Source organism: Crinia signifera, chromosome 1 (genome assembly GCF_055691185.1).
Source record: "Crinia signifera chromosome 1, ASM5569118v1, whole genome shotgun sequence".
NCBI classification, from domain to species: domain Eukaryota; kingdom Metazoa; phylum Chordata; class Amphibia; order Anura; family Myobatrachidae; genus Crinia; species Crinia signifera.
In genome coordinates, this window is record NC_139217.1 from 811,211 (window position 1) to 833,977 (window position 22,767).

The 22,767-nt window shown below is 50.9% G+C and overlaps 1 protein-coding gene across 2 annotated transcripts in view; it reads left to right on the top strand.

The window, feature by feature from the left end:
* Window positions 1-22,767, top strand: part of HSPA12B (heat shock protein family A (Hsp70) member 12B) — a 233,325-nt gene that overhangs the window by 82,529 nt on the left and 128,029 nt on the right. For both annotated transcript variants that reach the window (XM_083156289.1, XM_083157094.1), the window contains exons 3-4: window positions 11,648-11,748; window positions 15,146-15,270. In XM_083156289.1, coding sequence (XP_083012415.1) covers window positions 11,648-11,748; window positions 15,146-15,270 — 226 coding nt within the window. The remainder of the gene's footprint in view (window positions 1-11,647; window positions 11,749-15,145; window positions 15,271-22,767) is intronic.

Sequence of the window (22,767 nt, forward strand, 5' to 3'; positions counted from 1 at the left end):
AATAAGTATAAATAAAGTAAACTGCACAGTATGCACGGGAACATTTCACGGCGCCCGATATATCGATGTGATCCGAAGCGATTTTTGACCTGTTCATAACTCCACTATCCACTATGTATTATATAGTGTGGCGAGCGCAGTAATCCGCATCTGCTCGCCGCGCTCTGGGCTCGGGGGCTCGCTGCGCTCACCACATTATAGAATCAACTCCATGTGTAGTGGATAGTGGGGGTATGAACAGGTCACAAATCGCTTCGGATCACATCGATATATCGGCCGAAATTGCATCCGATATATGGGGTGCCGTGAAACTACACAAGTACCAAAAAAACAGTCAAAAACCCATGTCGACCTTTTGACTATCGACGTAATGCATGTGTCAACCTAGTCCCCTGTCGACCTTCCTGTACGTCCACCTAGTCCCCCGTCGACATTCCTGTAAGTCCACCTAGTCCCCCGTCGACCTTCCTGTACGTCCACCTAGTCCCCCGTCGACCTTCCTGTACGTCCACCTAGTCCCCCGTCGACCTTCCTGTACGTCCACCTAGTCCCCCGTCGACCTTCCTGTACGTCCACCTAGTCCCCCGTCGACCTTCCTGTACGTCCACCTAGTCCCCCGTCGACCTTCCTGTACGTCCACCTAGTCCCCCGTCGACCTTCCTGTACGTCCACCTAGTCCCCCGTCGACCTTCCTGTACGTCCACCTAGTCCCCCGTCGACCTTCCTGTACGTCCACCTAGTCCCCCGTCGACCTTCCTGTACGTCCACCTAGTCCCCCGTCGACCTTCCTGTACGTCCACCTAGTCCCCCGTCGACCTTCCTGTACGTCCACCTAGTCCCCCGTCGACCTTCCTGTACGTCCACCTAGTCCCCCGTCGACCTTCCTGTACGTCCACCTAGTCCCCCGTCGACCTTCCTGTACGTCCACCTAGTCCCCCGTCGACCTTCCTGTACGTCCACCTAGTCCCCCGTCGACCTTCCTGTACGTCCACCTAGTCCCCCGTCGACCTTCCTGTACGTCCACCTAGTCCCCCGTCGACCTTCCTGTACGTCCACCTAGTCCCCCGTCGACCTTCCTGTACGTCCACCAAGTCCCCCGTCGACCTTCCTGTACGTCCACCTAGTCCCCCGTCGACCTTCCTGTACGTCCACCTAGTCCCCCGTCGACCTTCCTGTACGTCCACCTAGTCCCCTGTCGACCTTCCTGTATGTCCAGGCTGCACTCTCAGTGATGTCACTGGCTCCTAGTGACTGGATAGGCTGCACTCTCAGTGATGTCACTGGCTCCTAGTGACGGTATAGGCTGCACTCTCAGTGATGTCACTGGCTCCTAGTGACTGGAGAGGCTGCACTCACAGTGATGTCACTGGCTCCTAGTGACGGTATAGGCTGCACTCTCAGTGATGTCACTGGCTCCTAGTGACTGGAGAGGCTGCACTCACAGTGATGTCACTGGCTCCTAGTGACTGGATAGGCTGCACTCTCAGTGATGTCACTGGCTCCTAGTGACTGGATATATAAATATACCGTGCTTTAGGTGTAATGTAAAACCACTCTGCCCCAACAGTTTTAATGAAATCACTTGTTGTTTCTTGCCAGATGTCTCGGTACAATACTCCAGGGTTGCCGACCTTCTTATTTATTTATTTATTAGCAGTTTCTTATATAGCGCACACAGATTCCGCAGCGCTTTACAGAGAATATTTCACCATTCACATCAGTCCCTGCCCCAGTGGAGCTTACAATCTATATTCCCTACCACATGTACATGCACACACAGACATTCTAGGGTTAATTTTTGTTGGGAGCCAATTAACCTACCAGTATATTTTTGGATTGTGGGAGGAAACCGGAGTACCCGGAGGAAACCCACGCAAGTACGGGGAGAATATACAAACTCCGCACAGTTAGGGCCATGGTGGGTATTGAACCCATGACCTCAGTGCTGTGAGGCAGTAATGCTAACCATTACGCCATCCGTACTGCCTTATTCTCCTCTCCAGGAGAAGCCCGGAGAGGAGAGTTTCAGTAGCCGCTCAGGGGGGCGGGGCTTAAGTGTGACATCACTAAGCCCCGCCCCCATGCTGTTAAACCAGCGAATTCAGGGATCTCTGTGGAGGGGCGGGGCTAAAATGACGCGATTGTGTCATTATAGCTCCGCCCCTCCTCTGAGACCCGAGGATTGAGGCATTTTTGGGAGACTCCCGGAAATTCCGGGAGGGTCGGCAACCCTGCAATACTCTGCAGCCAGACATTTCCCTGCTGAAAAAGGCCACAGTTTCTCAATTCACAGGGATTAAGGGGCGCATTTATCAATATATTTTGCGATGCCGGCGCAGTGGCATCGCCAGACATTGCATTGCGGTGTTGAAGTACACCGCCTGAATGTATGATTAAAAGGGTGCAGGGACAGGGCTCCGAAAGGACCCCGTCCCTGCGAAGCCCTGACCCGGAAGCCGGGTGGTCTGCGCATGCGCGGTTATGCGCTGACCCCCGCCGACCCCGTTGACCGCACTGTCCCACTCGGCAGTGCGATCCCGCAGCCATAGGCTACAATGGGCTATCGCCATCCCAGAATGGCGATAGCCCAGGGATGCGAAGCCGGGCTGCCCGATTCGCATCCCCCATAGAAACGTATGGGGGATGCGGCCGGCGGCGGTGCAGGGGGGATCCCTGCTGCGGTCTTCCTTTGATACATTTAGGAGATACTTAGTATTTGCGGCTAAACCCCGAAAACGTGTGTTTTCGGGGATTTAGCCGCAAATATGATTTGATAAATGGGCCATAGTGTTCAAACAGTTACTACACTCTCAGTGTTGTCACTGGCTCCTAGTGACTGGATAGGCTGCACTCTCAGTGATGTCACTGGCTCCTAGTGACTGGATAGGCTGCACTCTCAGTGATGTCACTGGCTCCTAGAGACTGGATAGGCTGCACTCTCAGTGTTGTCACTGGCTCCTAGTGACTGGATAGGCTGCACTCACAGTGATGTCACTGGCTCCTAGTGACTGCATAGGCTGCACTCTCAGTGATGTCACTGGCTCCTAGTGACTGGATATGGCTCCTAGTGACTGGATAGGCTGCACTCTCAGTGATGTCACTGGCTCCTAGTGACTGGATAGGCTGCACTCTCAGTGATGTCACTGGCTCCTAGTGACTGGATAGGCTGCACTCTCAGTGATGTCACTGGCTCCTAGTGACTGGAGAGGCTGCACTCACAGTGATGTCACTGGCTCCTAGTGACTGGATATGGCTCCTAGTGACTGGATAGGCTGCACTCTCAGTGATGTTACTGGCTCCTAGTGACTGGATAGGCTGCACTCTCAGTGATGTCACTGGCTCCTAGTGACTGGATAGGCTGCACTCTCAGTGATGTCACTGGCTCCTAGTGACTGGAGAGGCTGCACTTACAGTGATGTCACTGGCTCCTAGAGACTGGATAGGCTGCACTCTCAGTGATGTCACTGGCTCCTAGTGACTGGATAGGCTGCACTCTCAGTGATGTCACTGGATCCTAGAGACTGGATAGGCTGCACTCTCAGTGTTGTCACTGGCTCCTTGTGACTGGATAGGCTGCACTCACAGTGATGTCACTGGCTCATAGTGACTGCATAGGCTGCACTCTCAGTGATGTCACTGGCTCCTAGTGACTGGATATGGCTCCTAGTGACTGGATAGGCTGCACTCTCAGTGATGTCACTGGCTCCTAGTGACTGGATAGGCTGCACTCTCAGTGATGTCACTGGCTCCTAGTGACTGGAGAGGCTGCACTCACAGTGATGTCACTGGCTCCTAGTGACTGGATAGGCTGCACTCTCTGTGATGTCACTGGCTCCTAGTGACTGGATAGGCTACAGTCTCATTGATGTCACTAGCTCCTAGTGACCAGATAGGCTGTAGTCTCATTGATGTCACTGGCTCCTAATGACTGGATAGGCTGCACTCAGTGATGTCACAAGGTCCTGCTGACTGGAGTAACTGCATTCAGTGATGTCACTGTTCTTTAAAGGTTTTTTTAAATATATTGCATATTACAAACAACATAACTTGCACTCAGGGAGTCTGTAATCTGTGCCATTACCCAGGTACTCACCTGTCACATCCAGCCCCCTGTGTCTCTCACCTGTCACATCCAGCCCCGTGGCTCACCTGTCACATCCAGTCTCCTGTGTCTCTCACCTGTCACATCCTGCCCCGTGGCTCACCTGTCATATTCAGCCCCCTGTCTGTCAGAAACCACGGTGCGCATTCGTATCTACACACGCATCTGCGCTCCTTATCTGCTCACTGGTGTGTCTTACCACGCAGGCCCCTGTCCTGTGTCATCAACCAGGTACTCTCCATGGCAGGATCTGAGTGGCATTACCCTGAACTCTTGCCAGTGTCCTATGCTGGTTCTGGGCTGGGCCCATGCCACATGTGCGCCACCATGACACCTGTAATCACATGACTCTGTAGTCCAATGATTCTCCTTTGACCTTGACACTCTGACCTGTGCACTGACCCATGTGACCAAAGGTTTGCACAGGTACTTCCTGGATTTAATTGCTACTGTGGCTAGCAGCAAATCACAGGCCAGCAGGGGGATATAGCTGAACAACTTGTCTGATCCCTGTGTATCCAGTTCTCAACGGTCCAAGGCTCCAGGTCCCTGTGGTCTCCTGTGCATTATGCGGGTGTCTCCTGCTGCTGCGGCTCTCTTCACCTGCCAGGTTACCTTACTCACTGCCTAACATCTCCAGCTCCCAAGGGAAGAGGATAGAGCACTACAACATCCCACAGCAGCGTTTGCTACTGCCCTTATACCATCTTTGACTCCCAAGTCGCCACATGCGTCAACTCTACAGTTCCTGTACATCCCTTGTTTGCTCCCAGGTGGCCAACTGCCATCTCGACTCCCAGGTCATCTCCTCCAGCTCCCAGGCCATTGACTCCCCTCAGGCTCCCAGGCCATCTACAATCTGTGTCAACTCCCAGGTCGTCAACACTCTGGCTCCCTGGCCGACAACACTCCATGCAGGCTCCCAGGCCATTGACTACTCAACGGCTACCACGGTACTGTCATCACTCTGGCCTCCCAGGCCAACGCAGTCCAAGGTCCAAGTTCCACATTAAAAAGTTCCTCATTTCCAAGCTCACTGCCACTAGTCACCATCCATCTTCTGTGACTGTCCAAACCTCCTTGCGGGGGTCCTTGGTGAAAACCGTTGGTGGTATTAGACTCCGCGCCTCTAACCAGAGTCTCGTCAACTCCCCCACCTAGCTGTGCCTGCAGTGCCAGTGATCCTCACATGAACTGTCCATACCTCAAGCCTCTCATGTTCCAGTTCCCAGCATCCACCACTGGCCCACTGTTGTCACAGCCAGGAACACCAGAGACCCGAGCCCTGACAGTTTGTACAAGGCCCATCGACCCGGCACATGATCAGAATGTGGGGCCAGCGGGTATACAAGGCGTCACATCCCAGATCGAGACCCAAGAAGCTACACAACATCGGCATCTGAACTCCAGTGGAACAATGAAGCATTATCAGCAGCCATTTGGTTGGGTGTCTTCGATTCCATAAAGGATGCTCTAGCAAACCATGACTTACCTGACAAGCTGGAAGACTTGATCTCCTTATGTATCAATTTGTATCTGCGCCCCCGAGAACGTAACTTCCAGTAACTTTATCTCCCTAAAGGTGGTAAAGAAAGTCAAGTTACCCGTGGTTCCCCTAGACTCTCATTTCTACTTAACAGCGGTGGATGGAAGTGATGTGACTCACCGTACCTGTCCCCTGTCCTTTCACATTGGGGTTCTTCACAAATAACTTTTGTAGTTCCTGGTTGTGCCCAAGACTTCCTACAGCATTGTATTGGGTATGCCTTGGCTCCGTGTACACAATCCAAGGATCAACTGGGTGACGCTTCAGATTGAGGGATGGAGTGACTATTGCCAAGACCATTGTGTGACCAAGGTGGTTCCCCTCCATTCTTCTGAAGTCCCAACCCTTACAGGGTTACCACAGCAATATAAAGACTTTCAGGATGTCTTCAATGAGAAAGCTGCCAATCAGTTACCCACTCATGGTGAGGGGTACTGTCCCATACTGTAGATTTAATTCCTGGTAAGACCCCTCCTAGGGGCCATACTTATCCACTATCTGTCCTCAAGACCCAGGCCATGTCAGAATACATCCAAGATAACCTCCAGAAGGGGTTCATATGTCCTTCAATATCCACAGAAGGCGCTGGATTCTTTTTTGTTAAAAAAAGATGGCGGCCTGCACCCATGTATAGACTACAGAGGGTTAAACGACATCATGGTGAAGAATAGTTACCCGCTTCCACTCATCACAGAACTCTTCAACTGGGTCAGAGGTGCCAGAGTCTTCACCAAGCTGGACCTCATAGGTGCCTACAATCGCATCAGGATCCGGAAGGGAGATGAGTTGAAGACCGCATTTAACACCAGAGATTGGCATTACAAGTATATGGTTATGCCCTTCAGTCTCAGCAATGCTCTTGCGGTATTCCAGAACCTTGTGAATGAGATTTTCCATGAGGTCTTATACGAGTTCCTAGATAGTCTACCTGGATGATATCCTTATATTTTCCCAGAGTCTCCAGTCCCATCGTTGTCAGGTGAAGGAGATTCTATCTCGTCTCCGTCAAAACAAGTTATATGCCAAAATCTCCAAGTGTACCTTCAAAGTCCCATCCATCCCTTTCCTGTGGTACAAAATTTCTGGTACAGAACTCCGAATGGACCCAGAAAAGTTGGAAGCCATCACTGGTTGGAATCAGCCTTCCACTCTCAGATCCATCCAGTGCTTCTTTGGTTTTGCAAATTACTACCGAAAAATTCATCCAGGGGTTCTCTACGCTCCTTGCTCCCATTACAGCGCTAACCCTGAAAGGTGCAAACCCGGCTCACTGGCCTGAAGAAGCTTCCAAGGCTTTCCAGCTGCTAAAACTGGCCTTTGACTGCCCCAATCCTTCAGCAACCAGACCTTAACAGACTTTTCGTGCTGGAGGTTGACACCTCTAATGTCGGCGTAGGGGCAGTTCTCTCACAGTCCGCTGAAGATGGGAAGATGCATCCCTGTGAATTCTTTTCTCACAAGTTCCTACCGGGAGAATAGAGTTATGCAATTGGTGACCAAGAATTGTAAGCAATAAAGTTGGCTCTGGAGGAATGGCATTACCTACTGGAAGGAGCCAAGTATCCAGTTACAATTTACACCCACCACAAAACCCTCTTGTACATTCAAACTGCATAGTGTCTTAATCCTCGCCAGTCCCACTGGTCCCTGTTTTTCTCAAGATTTAACTTCAAGATTCTGTTTCGCCCTGGTTCCAAGAATGCCAAAGCGGACACCTTCTCTCTTTCCATGGATGAGGACATCAGCCTCCCCAAGTCCAATCTGATTATCAGTCCCACAGACTTTGTCACGACCGTCTTGTCTCCTGTGCCACCCCAAGGAAACATGATCATGCCTCTTAGTTACGTCCCAAGCTACTCTCCTGGGCTCACTCATCCCAATCCTTTGGGCATCCAGGTGTCCAAAAAACCGGGGAGATCCTCCAACGGTCCGATTAGTGGCCACAGGATGCAGTTGAAATCCCGGCGGTCGGGATCCCGGCGTTCAGAATCCCGACGCTGGAATCCCAACCGCCGAAATCCCGACACTTTCTCCCTCCGTGGGTGTCCACGACACCCCTGGAGGGAGAATAAATTAGTGTGCCGAGCCACGTCCCTCCCTTGTCGGGATTTCGGCGGTCGGGATTTTGAACGCCGGGATCCCGACCGCCGGGATTTCATACTGAATCCGGTGGCCACAGCTTTGGAAAGACGTCAAAGACTTTGTTGCCTCCTGTCCAATATTTGCGCAACATAAAACTTTCAGTCAGGCTCCTGCTGGCACGTTAATGCCACTCTCGATCCCTAATCAAATAAAACTTAATCTCTGAACTAACCAAATCCCAAGAGTTCAATACAATATGGGTCATCGTGGATCAATTTTCAAAGAAAGCACATTTCATCCCATTGAAAGGTTTACCTTCAGCACCACAATTGGCACAATTGTTCATCCAGCACATCTTTAGGCCTTCCCAAGGAGATAATTTCCAACCGGGGCATTCAATTCATTGCCAGATTCTGGAGATCAAGATAGAGATAGAACTCAAATTCTCGTCAGCATACCACCCACAGTCAAACAGACAAACATAGAGCGTTAACCAAGACCTCGAGAACTTCCTCCGCTTATACGTCTCGTCCTCCCAAGATGACTGGGTTGCTCTGCTGCCCCTGGCAGATTTTGCTAACAACTACAGGTATCACAGTTCCACAGGTCACACTCCATTCTTCACAGTGTATGGACAACATCCCCATCCTCCTGTCTTTGAAGAATTGCCTCCAATGGTTGTCCCTGCTACCAAGTCTGCTTATACGCATTTCTCTCAGATCTGGAAGAACATACATCTTTCTCTCATGAAAGCATCCAAGAGGTACAAATTATTTGCAGAACATAAGAGTAGAATGGTACCCGAGTTCAAACCACGTGACAAAGTCTGGCTGTCCACCCGCAACTTGAGGTTGCGCATTCCCTCCATGAAGTTTACCCCAAGATTCCTTGGCCCGTATTCGATCATTCAGAAAATTAACCCTGTTGCTTACAAAATAAAAATACCTCACTATCTGAAGATACCCAACTTCTTCCATATATCCTTATTACGACCTCTCTTACTGAATTGATTCCAGACGTCGTTACCTGTGCGTCCTAAAGTACGCACCCACCGTGGGGTGGAAATCAAGGTCAACAAAGTTCTGGATGCTTGTCAGAGGTATGGTCGCATCCAGTATCTCATTGACTGAAAAGGATATAGTCGTGAGGAGAGATGCTGGATCAATGATGGTGATGTACATGCTCCTTGTCTGATTGCTCAGTTTTACCATGAGAATCCCAGCAAGCCCGTTTGGTGCCCACCCTTAAAGTGGGGTACAGTCAGAAACCGCTGTGAACATTCACATCTACACACATGTCCACGTTCCTTACCTGCTCACTGGTGTGTCTTGTGGTGCAGGCCCCTGTCCTGTGCCATCCCCGGGTACTCTCCATGGCAGGATCTGAGTGGCATTGCCCTGAACTCTTGCCAGCATCCCACGGTGGTTCCGGGTTGGGCCCACGCCACATGGGCACTGCCATAACACCTGTAATGACATGACTCTGTTGTCCAATGACTCTTCTGTGACCTTGTCACTCTGACCTGTGCACTGACCAAATGTGTTGTGACCAAAGGTTTGCACAGCTACTTCCTGGACTTAGTTGCTGCTGCGACTTGCAGCCAATCACAGGCCAGCAGGGGGGATATAGCTGAGGCACCTGGCCCATTACCCTTGCCTTGAACAACTTGTCTGATCGCTGTGTATCCAATCCTCAGCTTTCCAAGGCTCCAGGTTCTTGTCCAGAGACCCTGTGGTCTCCTGTGCATTCTGCTGCTGTCTTCTGCTGCTGCTGCTATTATAGCTAAAAAAACTTATACCACTGGTATATCGGGCACAATTAATTAAAAACTGCTAATGAGTTTAAGTACATTAAATTACTGAATAAACATACTAGTGTGCTGCTCCCAAAATAACCAAACAAGCAGAAGAATACACAATATCACTGTAATGTCTATAACAATTTATTAAAGTAAAAACACATTAAAATATAAACAATAAAAATGTATATAAAAATTTACAGTACTGTGTTGCCAAATAACATGCCTATCACGATATAACACAATTATATTGAAAGTATACCCCCAATGTTCTTACCCACTCAGGTTGTGTATAGTTTGATTGTAACGTGGGGACTCTTGGCAGGTAACGATTTTATGTCCAGAATTCAAGGTGGCCAATTAGCTTATATTTGTATCCAGATATTATGGTTTGAGTTGTGGTAGCAATTGTAATATTTTCAAATATCCCAGTTAGACACACAACAGAACCACAGATTGGAGACCGATGGTATGGGCAGGTGGGGATGAGACAACCAGTTGGTTAGGCAGGAGGACAGGGTAGATGGAAAACAGGTGCAGGGTCTTGGTTGCTACCACCGTCGTAGCTCTGTTGGGATGAGAGCCGGCGCCGGGAGCAATCTCCGTCGCTTCTGTGTGGGTGGTCAGTCGCTACCACCGGCGAGACTCCGTTGTTATGAGAGTCACCGCCGGGAGCAACCTCCTCAAGATGTAAATGCCTCCTGACCTTAAACTGCGTTCTGGACATAAAATCTTTACCTGCCAAGAGTCCCCACGTTACAATCAAACTATACACAACCTGAGTGGGTAAGAACATTGGGGGTATACTTTCAATATAATTGTGTTATATCGTGATAGGCATGTTATTTGGCAACAAAGTACTGTAAATTTTTATATACATTTTTATTGTTTATATTTTAATAAATTGTTATAGACATTACAGTGCGCTCTCAGTGATATTGTATATTATTCTGCTATTATAGCTACCTGACTCTCTCCACCTGCCAGGTTACGTTCCTCGCTGTTACCATCTCCAGATCCCAACTGAAGAGGATAGAGCACTACAGCATCCCACAGCAGAGTTTGCTACTGCCCTTAAAAAGACATACCATCCCAAGTTGGCAGAGGCTTCAACTCTACAGTTCCTCTACATCCCGTGTCGGTTCCCAAGCTGTCAACTCCCGTGTTGACTCCCAGCTCATCAACACTCCTCCGGCTCCCAGGCCATTGACTCCCCTCTGGCTCCCAGGCCATCTACAGTCCATGTCGACTCCCAGGCCGTCATCACTCCTCCAGCTCCCAGGCCATCAACACTCTGTGTTGGCTCCAAAGCCATTGACTACTCACCGACTCCCAAGACACTGTCATTACTCCGGCCTCCCAGGCCAACGCAGTCCAGTTCCAAGTTCCTCAGTTCCAAGCTCACTGCCACTAGTCACCATCCATCTCCTCTGACTGGCCAATTAGCTGTGGGGAACTCAGGTCAGAGGGCTGTAACCTCGCCACTGAACGCACCTCTGACCAGAGTCTTGTCAACTACCCCATCTGTGCCTGCAGTGCCAATGATCCTCATATGAACTGTCCATACCTCAAGCCTCCCTTGTTCCAGTTCACAAAATCACCACTGTCCCACTGCTGCCACAGCCGGGAACACCAGAGACCTGTGCCCTGACACTGTGTCTCTCACCTGTCACATCCAGCCCCTGTGTCTCTCACCTGTCACATCCAATGCTCAATAGGGCTTACCTGAGACTGAATGAACATGTGCGTCTATGACCGGTTCCCACAATAGACACCTACTATATGGGCGACTATTGTGGGAACCGGCCATAGATGCACATGTTCATCCATAACGGGCACCAATGGAGCCATGCACAGATCATTATTAATGACTTATTTTCTACCTTGCACACAGAAGCCTGCACGGATCTCACGGATCTCCCGGATTCAGGCAGGCTTCATGCTCATTCCTATTTGGCTGCCAGGGAATCTAAACAGCCGAATATGAATCACTTCCTCATGGGGAAATACCAATCCTGAAAATACAGCAGCAGAAATAAGCCGAAATACTGTCATGGAAGTTATTTAAAAATATTTATAAAAAACCAATGAAGACTTTGTCCTAATTATCCTTTTGCAGACACGGAGATGGATCGTCTCTGCACCCCATCCCCACACAATTCTCCGAGCCTCCGGAATGAAAGCTGTAACATCGCCCCTCTGACACCGTCACAGTCCCCAGTGAGTAACCCTGACGGAATTATTCTCCTTTGCCTCTGCCAGACAGAATGAGGGGCTCCTGCTGGGAGATAAAGACAGTATACGCACCAGGGTCCCCCCCCAGGAGATAATGACAGTATACGCACCAGGGTCATCCAGGAGATAATGACAGTACACGCACCAGGTTCCCCCAGGAGATAATGACAGTACACGCACCAGGTTCCCCCAGGAGATAATGACAGTACACGCACCAGGGTCACCCAGGAGATAATGACAGTATACACACCAGGTTCCCCCAGGAGATAATGACAGTATACGCACCAGGTTCCCCCAGGAGATAATGACAGTATACGCACCAGGTTCCCCCCCCAGGAGATAATGACAGTATACGCACCAGGTTCCCCCCCCCAGGAGATAATGAAAGTATACGCACCAGGGTCATCCAGGAGATAATGACAGTATACGCACCAGGGTCATCCAGGAGATAATGACAGTATACGCACCAGGGTCCCCCAGGAGATAATGACAGTATACGCACCAGGGTCCCCCAGGAGATAATGACAGTATACGCACCAGGTTCCCCCAGGAGATAATGACAGTATACGCACCAGGTTCCCCCAGGAGATAATGACAGTATACGCACCAGGTTCCCCCAGGAGATAATGACAGTATACACACCAGGTTCCCCCAGGAGATAATGACGGTATACTGTACGCACCAGGTTCCCCCAGGAGATAATGACAGTATACGCACCAGGTTCCCCCAGGAGATAATGACAGTATACGCACCAGGTTCCCCCCAGGAGATAATGACAGTATACGCACCAGGTTCCCCCAGGAGATAATGACAGTATACGCACCAAGATCTCCAGGAGATAATGACAGTATACACACCAGGTTCCCCCAGGAGATAATGACAGTATACGCACCAGGTTCCCCCAGGAGATAATGACAGTATACGCACCAGGTTCCCCTAGGAGATAATGACAGTATACACACCAAGATCCCCCAGGAGATGATGACAGTAAAGCACCAGGTTCCCCCCAGGAGATAATGACAGTATACGCACCAGGTTCCCCCAGGAGATAATGACAGTATACGCACCAAGATCTCCAGGAGATAATGACAGTATACACACCAGGTTCCCCCAGGAGATAATGACAGTACACGCACCAGGTTCCCCCAGGAGATAATGACAGTATACACACCAGGTTCCCCCAGGAGATAATGACAGTATACGCACCAGGTTCCCCCCCCCAGGAGATAATGACAGTATACGCACCAGGTTCCCCCAGGAGATAATGACAGTATACGCACCAAGATCTCCAGGAGATAATGACAGTATACACACCAGGTTCCCCCAGGAGATAATGACAGTATACGCACCAGGTTCCCCCCCCCAGGAGATAATGACAGTATACGCACCAGGTTCCCCCCCCCAGGAGATAATGACAGTATACGCACCAGGTTCCCCCAGGAGATAATGACAGTATACCCACCAGGTTCCCCCAGGAGATAATGACAGTATACGCACCAGGTTCCCCCAGGAGATAATGACAGTATACGCACCAGGTTCCCCCAGGAGATAATGACAGTATACGCACCAGGTTCCCCTAGGAGATAATGACAGTATACACACCAAGATCCCCCAGGAGATAATGACAGTAAAGCACCAGGTTCCCCCCAGGAGATGATGACAGTAAAGCACCAGGTTCCCCCCAGGAGATAATGACAGTATACACACCAGGTTCCCCCAGGAGATAATGACAGTATACGCACCAAGATCTCCAGGAGATAATGACAGTATACACACCAGGTTCCCCCAGGAGATAATGACAGTATACGCACCAGGTTCCCCCAGGAGATAATGACAGTATACGCACCAGGTTCCCCTAGGAGATAATGACAGTATACACACCAAGATCCCCCAGGAGATAATGACAGTAAAGCACCAGGTTCCCCCCAGGAGATGATGACAGTATACGCACCAGGGTCCCCCAGGATATAATGACAGTATACGCACCAGGTTCCCCCAGGAGATAATGACAGTATACGCACCAGGTTCCCCTAGGAGATAATGACAGTATACACACCAAGATCCCCCAGGAGATAATGACAGTATACGCACCAGGGTCCCCCAAGGAGATAATGACAGTATACGCACCAGGTTCCCCCCAGGAGATAATGACAGTATACGCACCAGGTTCCCCCAGGAGATAATGACAGTATACGCACCAAGATCTCCAGGAGATAATGACAGTATACACACCAGGTTCCCCCAGGAGATAATGACAGTATACACACCAGGTTCCCCCAGGAGATAATGACAGTACACGCACCAGGTTCCCCCAGGAGATAATGACAGTATACGCACCAGGTTCCCCCAGGAGATAATGACAGTATACGCACCAGGTTCCCCCAGGAGATAATGACAGTATACGCACCAAGATCCCCCAGGAGATAATGACAGTATACGCACCAGGTTGCCCCCAGGAGATGATGACAGTATACGCACCAGGTTCCCCCAGGAGATAATGACAGTATACCCACCAGGTTCCCCCAGGAGATAATGACAGTATACGCACCAAGATCCCCCAGGAGATAATGACAGTATACGCACCAGGTTGCCCCCAGGAGATGATGACAGTATACGCACCAGGTTCCCCCAAGGAGATGATGACAGTATACCCACCAGATTCCCCCAGGAGATAATGACTGTATACATACCATGTTCCCCAGGAGATAATGACAGTATACATACCATGTTCCCCAGGAGATAATGACAGTATACGCACCAGGTTCCCACAGGAGATAATGACAGTACACGCACCAGGTTCCCCCCAGGAGATAATGACAGTATACGCACCAGGTTCCACAGGAGATAATGACAGTATACACACCAGGTTCCCCCAAGGAGATAATGACAGTATACGCACCAGGTTCCCCCAGGAGATAATGACAGTATACGCACCAGGTTCCCCCAGGAGATAATGACAGTATACGCACCAGGTTCCCCCCCCCCCCAGGAGATAATGACAGTATATGCACCAGGTTCCACAGGAGATAATGACAGTATACGCACCAGGTTCCCTCCAGGAGATAATGACAGTACACGCACCAGGTTCCCTCCAGGAGATAATGACAGTATACATACCAGGTTCCCTCCAGGAGATAATGACAGTATACATACCAGGTTCCCCCAGGAGATAATGACGGTATACTGTACATACCAGGTTCCCTCCCAGGAGATAATGACAGTATACGCACCAGGTTCCTCCAGGAGATAATGACAGTACACGCACCAGGTTCCCCCAAGGAGATAATGACAGTATACATACTAGGTTCCCCCAGGAGATAATGACAGTATACACACCAGGTTCCCCCAGGAGATAATGACAGTATACATCTCTCCTCTCCAGAGAAGTGAGCACCGGCCGGTCAGGACCTCTCGCTTCTTTGTGGTTGTGGCTATTGACTTTGGCACCACATCCAGCGGCTATGCCTTCAGCTTTGCCAAGGACCCAGAAGCCATACACATGATGCGGTGAGTTGAACAGCCATGATGTGTTCTCATTCTCCTGATCACTGTCCCACTGACCATCCTCCCTGTAGCACTGACTCACATACACTGACCATCCTCCCTGTAGCACTGACTCACATACACTGACCATCCTCCCTGTAGCACTGACTCACATACACTGACCATCCTCCCTGTAGCAGAGACTCACATACGCTGACCATCCTCCCTGTTGCACTGACTCACATACGCTGACCATCCACCCTGTAGCACTGACTCACATACGCTGACCATCCACCCTGTAGCACTGACTCACATACACTGACCATCCTCCCTGTTGCACTGACTCACATACGCTGACCATCCTCCCTGTTGCACTGACTCACGCTCACTGACCACAATCCTCCCTGTAGCACTGATTCAAATACACTGACCATCCTCCCTGTAGCACTGACTCACACTCACTGACCACCATCCTCCCTGTAGCACTGACTCACACTCACTGACCACCATCCTCCCTGTAGCACTGACTCACACTCACTGACCACCATCCTCCCTGTAGCACTGACTCACACTCACTGACCACCATCCTCCCTGTAGCACTGACTCACACTCACTGACCACCATCCTCCCTGTAGCACTGACTCACACTCACTGACCACCATCCTCCCTGTAGCACTGACTCACATACACTGACCATCCTCCCTGTAGCACTGACTCAAACTCACTGACCACCATCCCTGTAGCACTGACTCACACTCACTGACCATCCTCCCCGTAGCACTGACTCACACTCACTGACCATCCTCCCAGTAGCACTGACTCACACTCACTGACCATCCTCCCAGTAGCACTAACTCACACTCACTGACCATCCTCCCAGTAGCACTGACTCACATACACTGACCATCCTCCCTGTAGCACTGACTCACACTCACTGACCACCATCCTCCCTGTAGCACTGACTCACACTCACTGACCACCATCCTCCCTGTAGCACTGACTCACATACACTGACCATCCTCCCTGTAGCACTGACTCACACTCGCTGACCATCCTCCCTGTAGCACTGACTCACATACACTGACCATCCTCCCTGTAGCACTGACTCACACTCGCTGACCATCCTCACTGTAGCACTGACTCACATACACTGACCATCCTCCCTGTAGCACACCCTTCCTGACCTTGGTCCTCGCAGTGAGGAATCAGGGCAAAGCTATAACTGGCCCTGGGCAAATATGCTATTATGTCTGCATAAGAAAGGTGTGACCTACAGCCCATGGTTCCGGGGTATAGGCCCACATGCTTATGGGCCACAATGAGTGATGCCAAACCCAGGATTCCATGGATACCCAGAGTTTTTTAATGAAAAGATGAATTTTAATTCACCTTGCCTCCCACTTTCCACCCCGCCACCCTGCAGTGTCACCTATATGCGGCCTGGCCAGCGGTGGCAGGCATCAGCAGGACCCTTCTTGGCCAGGAGCAGAGCATAGCTGCAGTCAGAACGTTGTGGTGGGCAGGAGCAGTTTGGCAGGCAGGCTGCGCAGTATGACCTCTGACATCACATCACTCTGCACTGAGACGGGCAGCGGGTGCTCAGTGCTGTCCGGTAATAAAAATATTTAGATTGCGCATATGCAGACTAATCTTAGAATATTTTATTGGAAGGTCCAATCCTGGGATTCAAATCTAGGCAATTTTAGGCCAAAATCCAGGAATTCTAGCCACAATATACCAGTGAACATGATCAATATAATAATCCGTGGCAGAGAGGTACTGGGGAAGGCAGAGGAAGGTGGAGCCGGCAGAGCAGTACTGGGGGAAGGGATAGGAAGGTGGAGCCAGCAGAGCAGTACTGGGGGAAGGGAGAGGAAGGTGGAGCCAGCAGAGCAGTACTGGGGGAAGGGAGAGGAAGGAGGAGTCTGCAGAGCAGTACTGGGAGAAGGGAGAAGGTGGAGCTGGCAGAGCAGTACTGGGGGAAGGGAGAGGAAGGTGGAGCTGGCAGAGCAGTACTGAGGGAAGGGAGAGGAAGGAGGAGCCGGCAGAGCAGTACTGGGGGAAGGGAGAGGAAGGAGGAGCCTGCAGAGCGGTACTGGGGGAAGGGAGAGGAAGGTGGAGCCAGTAGAGCAGTACTGGGGGAAGGGATAGGAAGGTGGAGCCAGCAGAGCAGTACTGGGGGAAGGGAGAGGAAGATGGAGCTGGCAGAGCGTTACTGGGGGAAGGGAGAGGAAGGGGGAACCGGCAGAGCAGTACTGGGGGAAGGAGAGGAAGGCATAGGAAGGTGGAGCTGGCAAAGCAGTACTGGGGAAAGGGATAGGAAGGTGGAGCCAGCAGAGCAGTACTGGGGGAAGGGAGAGGAAGGTGGAGCCAGCAGAGCGTTACTGGGGGAAGGGAGAGGAAGCTGGAACCGGCAGAGCCGTACTGGGGGAAGGCAGAGGAAGGTGGAGCCGGCAGAGCATTACTGGGGAAAGGGAGAGGAAGGAGGAGCCGGCAGAGCAGTACTGGGGAAAGGGAGAGGAACGAGGAGCCGGCAGACCGGTACTGGGGGAAGGGAGAGGAAGGTGGAGCAGGCAGAGCTGTACTGGGGGAAGCGAGAGGAAGGTGAAGCCGGCAGAGCAGTACTGGAGGAAGGGGGGAAGGGAGAGGAAGATGGAGCTGGCAGAGAGGTACTGGGGAAAGGGAGAGGAAGGAGGAGTCTGCAGAGCAGTACTGGGAGAAGGGAGAAGGTGGAGCCGGCAGAGCAGTACTGGAGGAAGGTGGAGCCGGCAGAGCAGTACTGGGGGAAGGGGGTAAGAGAGAGAAATACAGAGCCGTCAGAGCAGTACTGGGGGAAGGAAGAGGAAAGTCGAGCCGGCAGAGCAGTACTGGGGGAAGAGAGAGGAAGGTGGAGCCGGCAGAGCAGTACTGGGGGAAGAGAGAGGAAGGTGGAGCCGGCAGAGCAGTACTGGGGGAAGGGGGGAAGAGAGGAATACAGAGCCATCAGAGCAGTACTGGGGGAAGGAAGAGGAAGGTGGAGCCGGCAGAGCAGTACTGGGGGAAGGTAGAGGAAGGTGGAGCCGTCAGAGCAGTACTGGGGGAAGGGAGAGGAAGGTGGAGAAGTCAGCAGTACTGGGAGTAGGGAGAAGAAGGTGGACCCGGCAGAGCAGTACTGGGGGAAGGAGAGGAAGATGGAGGCGGCATATACAGGTGCAGAGAGAGAAGCAGGTGTAGAGGTACATACACAGTGCAGAGAGAGAAGCAGGTGTAGAGGGACATATACAGTGCAGAGGGAGAGAAGCAGGTGTAGAGGGACATATCCAGTGCAGAGAGAGAGAGAGGCAGGTGTAGAGGGACATATACAGTGCAGAGAGAGAGAAGCAGGTGTAGAGGGACATATACAGTGCAGAGAGAGAAGCAGGTGTAGAGGGACATACACAGTGCAGAGAGAGAAGCAGGTGTAGAGGTACATATACAATGCAGAGAGAGAGAGAAGCAGGTGTGGAGGGACATATACAGTGCAGAGAGAGAGAGAGAAGCAGGTGTAGAGGGACATATACAGTGCAGGGAGAAGCAGGTGTAGAGGGACATATACAGTGCAGGGAGAAGCAGGTGTAGAGTGACATATACAGTGCAGGGAGAGAGAAGCAGGGGTAGAGGGACATATACATCACAGAGAGAGAGAGAAGCAGGTGTAGAGGGCCATATCCAGTGCAGAGAGAGAGAAGCAGGTGTAGAGGGCCATATCCAGTGCAGAGAGAGAGAAGCAGGTGTAGAGGGACATATACAGTGCAGAGAGAGAGAAGCAGGTGTAGAGGGACATATACAGTGCAGAGAGAGAGAAGCAGGTGTAGAGGGACATATACAGTGCAGATAGAGAGAAGCAGGTGTAGAGGGACATATACAGTGCAGAGAGAGAGAAGCAGGTGTAGAGGGACATATACAGTGCAGAGAGAGAGAGAAGCAGGTGTAGAGGGACATATACAGTGCAGAGAGAGAGAAGCAGGTGTAGAGGGACATATACAGTGCAGAGAGAGAAGCAGGTGTAGAGGGACATATCCAGTGCAGAGAGAGAGAGAAGCAGGTGTAGAGGGACATATCCAGTGCAGAGAGAGAGAGAAGCAGGTGTAGAGGGACATATCCAGTGCAGCGAGAGAAGCAGGTGTAGAGGGACATATCCAGTGCAGAGAGAGAGAGAAGCAGGTGTAGAGGGACATATCCAGTGCAGCGAGAGAAGCAGGTGTAGAGGGACATATCCAGTGCAGAGAGAGAGAGAAGCAGGTGTGGAGGGACATATACAGTGCAGAGAGAGAGAAGCAGGTGTAGAGGGACATATCCAGTGCAGAGAGAGAGAAGCAGGTGTGGAGGGACATATCCAGTGCAGAGAGAGAGAAGCAGGTGTGGAGGGACATATCCAGTGCAGAGAGAGAGAAGCAGGTGTAGAGGGACATATCCAGTGCAGAGAGAGAGAAGCAGGTGTGGAGGGACATATCCAGTGCAGAGAGAGAGAAGCAGGTGTAGAGGGACATATCCAGTGCAGAGAGAGAGAAGCAGGCGTGGAGGGACATATACAGTGCAGAGAGAGAGAGAGAAGCAGGCGTAGAGGGACATATACAGTGCAGAGAGAGAGAGAAGCAGGTGTAGAGGGACATATACAGTGCAGAGAGAGAGAGAAGCAGGTGTAGAGGGACATATACAGTGCAGAGAGAAAGAAGCAGGTGTAGAGAGACATATACAGTGCAGAGAGAGAGAAGCAGGTGTAGAGGGACATATACAGTGCAGAGAGAGAAGCAGGTATAGAGGGACATATACAGTGCAGAGAGAGAGAAGCAGGTGTAGAGGGACCTATACAGTGCAGAGAGAGAAGCAGGTGTAGAGGGACATATACAGTGCAGAGAGAGAGAAGCAGGTGTACAGGGACATATACAGTGCAGAGAGAGAGAGAGAAGCAGGTGTGGAGGGACATATACAGTGCAGAGAGAGAGAGAAGCAGGTGTAGAGGGACATATACATTGCAGAGAGAAGCAGGTATAGAGGGACATATACAGTGCAGAGAGAGAAGCAGGTGTAGAGGGACATATACAGTGCAGAGAGAGAAGCAGGTGTAGAGGGATATATACAGTGCAGAGAGAGAGAAGCAGGTGCAGAGGGACATATACAATGCAGAGAGAGAGAGAAGCAGGTGCAGAGGGACATATACAGTGCAGGGAGAGAGAGAAGCAGGGCAGGTGTAGAGGGACATATACAGTGCAGAGAGAGAGAGAAGCAGGTGTAGAGGGACATATACAGTGCAGAGAGAGAAGCAGGTGTAGCGGGACATATACAGTGCAGAGAGAGAGAAGCAGGTGTACAGGGACATATACAGTGCAGAGAGAGAGAAGCAGGTGTAGAGGGACATATACAGTGCAGAGAGAGAGAAGCAGGTGTAGAGGGACATATACAGTGCAGAGAGAGAGAAGCAGGTGTAGAGGGACATATACAGTGCAGAGAGAGAAGCAGGTGTAGAGGGACATATACATTGCAGAGAGAAGCAGGTATAGAGGGACATATACAGTGCAGAGAGAGAAGCAGGTGTAGAGCGACATATACAGTGCAGAGAGAGAGAAGCAGGTGTAGAGGGACATATATAATGCAGAGAGGGAAGCAGGTGTAGAGGGACATATACAGTGCATATAGAGAGAGAAGCAGGTGCAGAGGGACATATACAGTGCAGGGAGAGAGAGAAGCAGGTGTAGAGGGACATATACAGTGCAGAGAGAGAGAGAAGCAGGTGTAGAGGGACATATACAGTGCAGAGAGAGAAGCAGGTGTAGCGGGACATATACAGTGCAGAGAGAGAGAAGCAGGTGTAGAGGGACATATACAGTGCAAAGAGAGAGAAGCAGGTGTAGAGTGACATATACAGTGCATAGAGAGAGAGAAGCAGGTGTAGCGGGACATATACAGTGCAGAGAGAGAAGCAGGTGTAGAGGGACATATACAGTGCAGAGAGAGAGAAGCAGGTGTAGAGGGATATATACAGTGCAGAGAGAGAAGCAGGTGTAGAGGGACATATACAGTGCAGAGAGAGAGAGAAGCAGGTGTAGAGGGACATATCCAGTGCAGAGAGAGAGAGAAGCAGGTGTAGAGGGACATATCCAGTGCAGCGAGAGAAGCAGGTGTAGAGGGACATATCCAGTGCAGAGAGAGAGAGAAGCAGGTGTAGAGGGACATATCCAGTGCAGAGAGAGAGAGAAGCAGGTGTGGAGGGACATATCCAGTGCAGAGAGAGAGAAGCAGGTGTGGAGGGACATATCCAGTGCAGAGAGAGAGAAGCAGGTGTAGAGGGACATATCCAGTGCAGAGAGAGAGAAGCAGGTGTGGAGGGACATATCCAGTGCAGAGAGAGAGAAGCAGGTGTAGAGGGACATATCCAGTGCAGAGAGAGAGAAGCAGGTGTGGAGGGACATATACAGTGCAGAGAGAGAGAAGCCGGTGTGGAGGGACATATACAGTGCAGAGAGAGAGAGAGAAGCAGGCGTAGAGGGACATATACAGTGCAGAGAGAGAGAGAAGCAGGTGTAGAGGGACATATACAGTGCAGAGAGAGAGAGAAGCAGGTGTAGAGGGACATATACAGTGCAGAGAGAAAGAAGCAGGTGTAGAGGGACATATACAGTGCAGAGAGAGAGAAGCAGGTGTAGAGGGACATATACAGTGCAGAGAGAGAAGCAGGTGTAGAGGGACATATACAGTGCAGAGAGAGAGAGAAGCAGGTGTAGAGGGACATATACATTGCAGAGAGAAGCAGGTATAAAGGGACATATACAGTGCAGAGAGAGAAGCAGGTGTAGAGGGACATATACAGTGCAGAGAGAGAAGCAGGTGTAGAGGGACATATACAGTGCAGAGAGAGAGAAGCAGGTGTAGAGGGACATATACAACGCAGAGAGAGAGAGAAGCAGGTGCAGAGGGACATATACAGTGCAGGGAGAGAGAGAAGCAGGTGTAGAGGGACATATACAGTGCAGAGAGAGAGAAGCAGGTGTAGAGGGACATATACAGTGCAGACAGAGAAGCAGGTGTAGAGGGACATATACAGTGCAGAGAGAGAGAAGCCGGTGTAGAGGGACATATACAGTGCAGGGAGAGAGAGAAGCAGGTGTAGAGGGACATATACAGTGCAGAGAGAGAGAAGCAGGTGTAGAGGGACATATACAGTGCAGAGAGAGAGAGAAGCAGGTGTAGAGGGACATATACAGTGCAGAGAGAGAAGCAGGTGTAGCGGGACATATACAGTGCAGAGAGAGAGAAGCAGGTGTACAGGGACATATACAGTGCAGAGAGAGTGAAGCAGGTGTAGAGGGACATATACAGTGCAGAGAGAGAGAAGCAGGTGTAGAGGGACATATACAGTGCAGAGAGAGAGAAGCAGGTGTAGAGGGACATATACAGTGCAGAGAGAGAGAAGCAGGTGTAGAGGGACATATACAGTGCAGAGAGAGAGAAGCAGGTGTAGAGGGACATATACAGTGCAGAGAGAGAAGCAGGTGTAGAGGGACA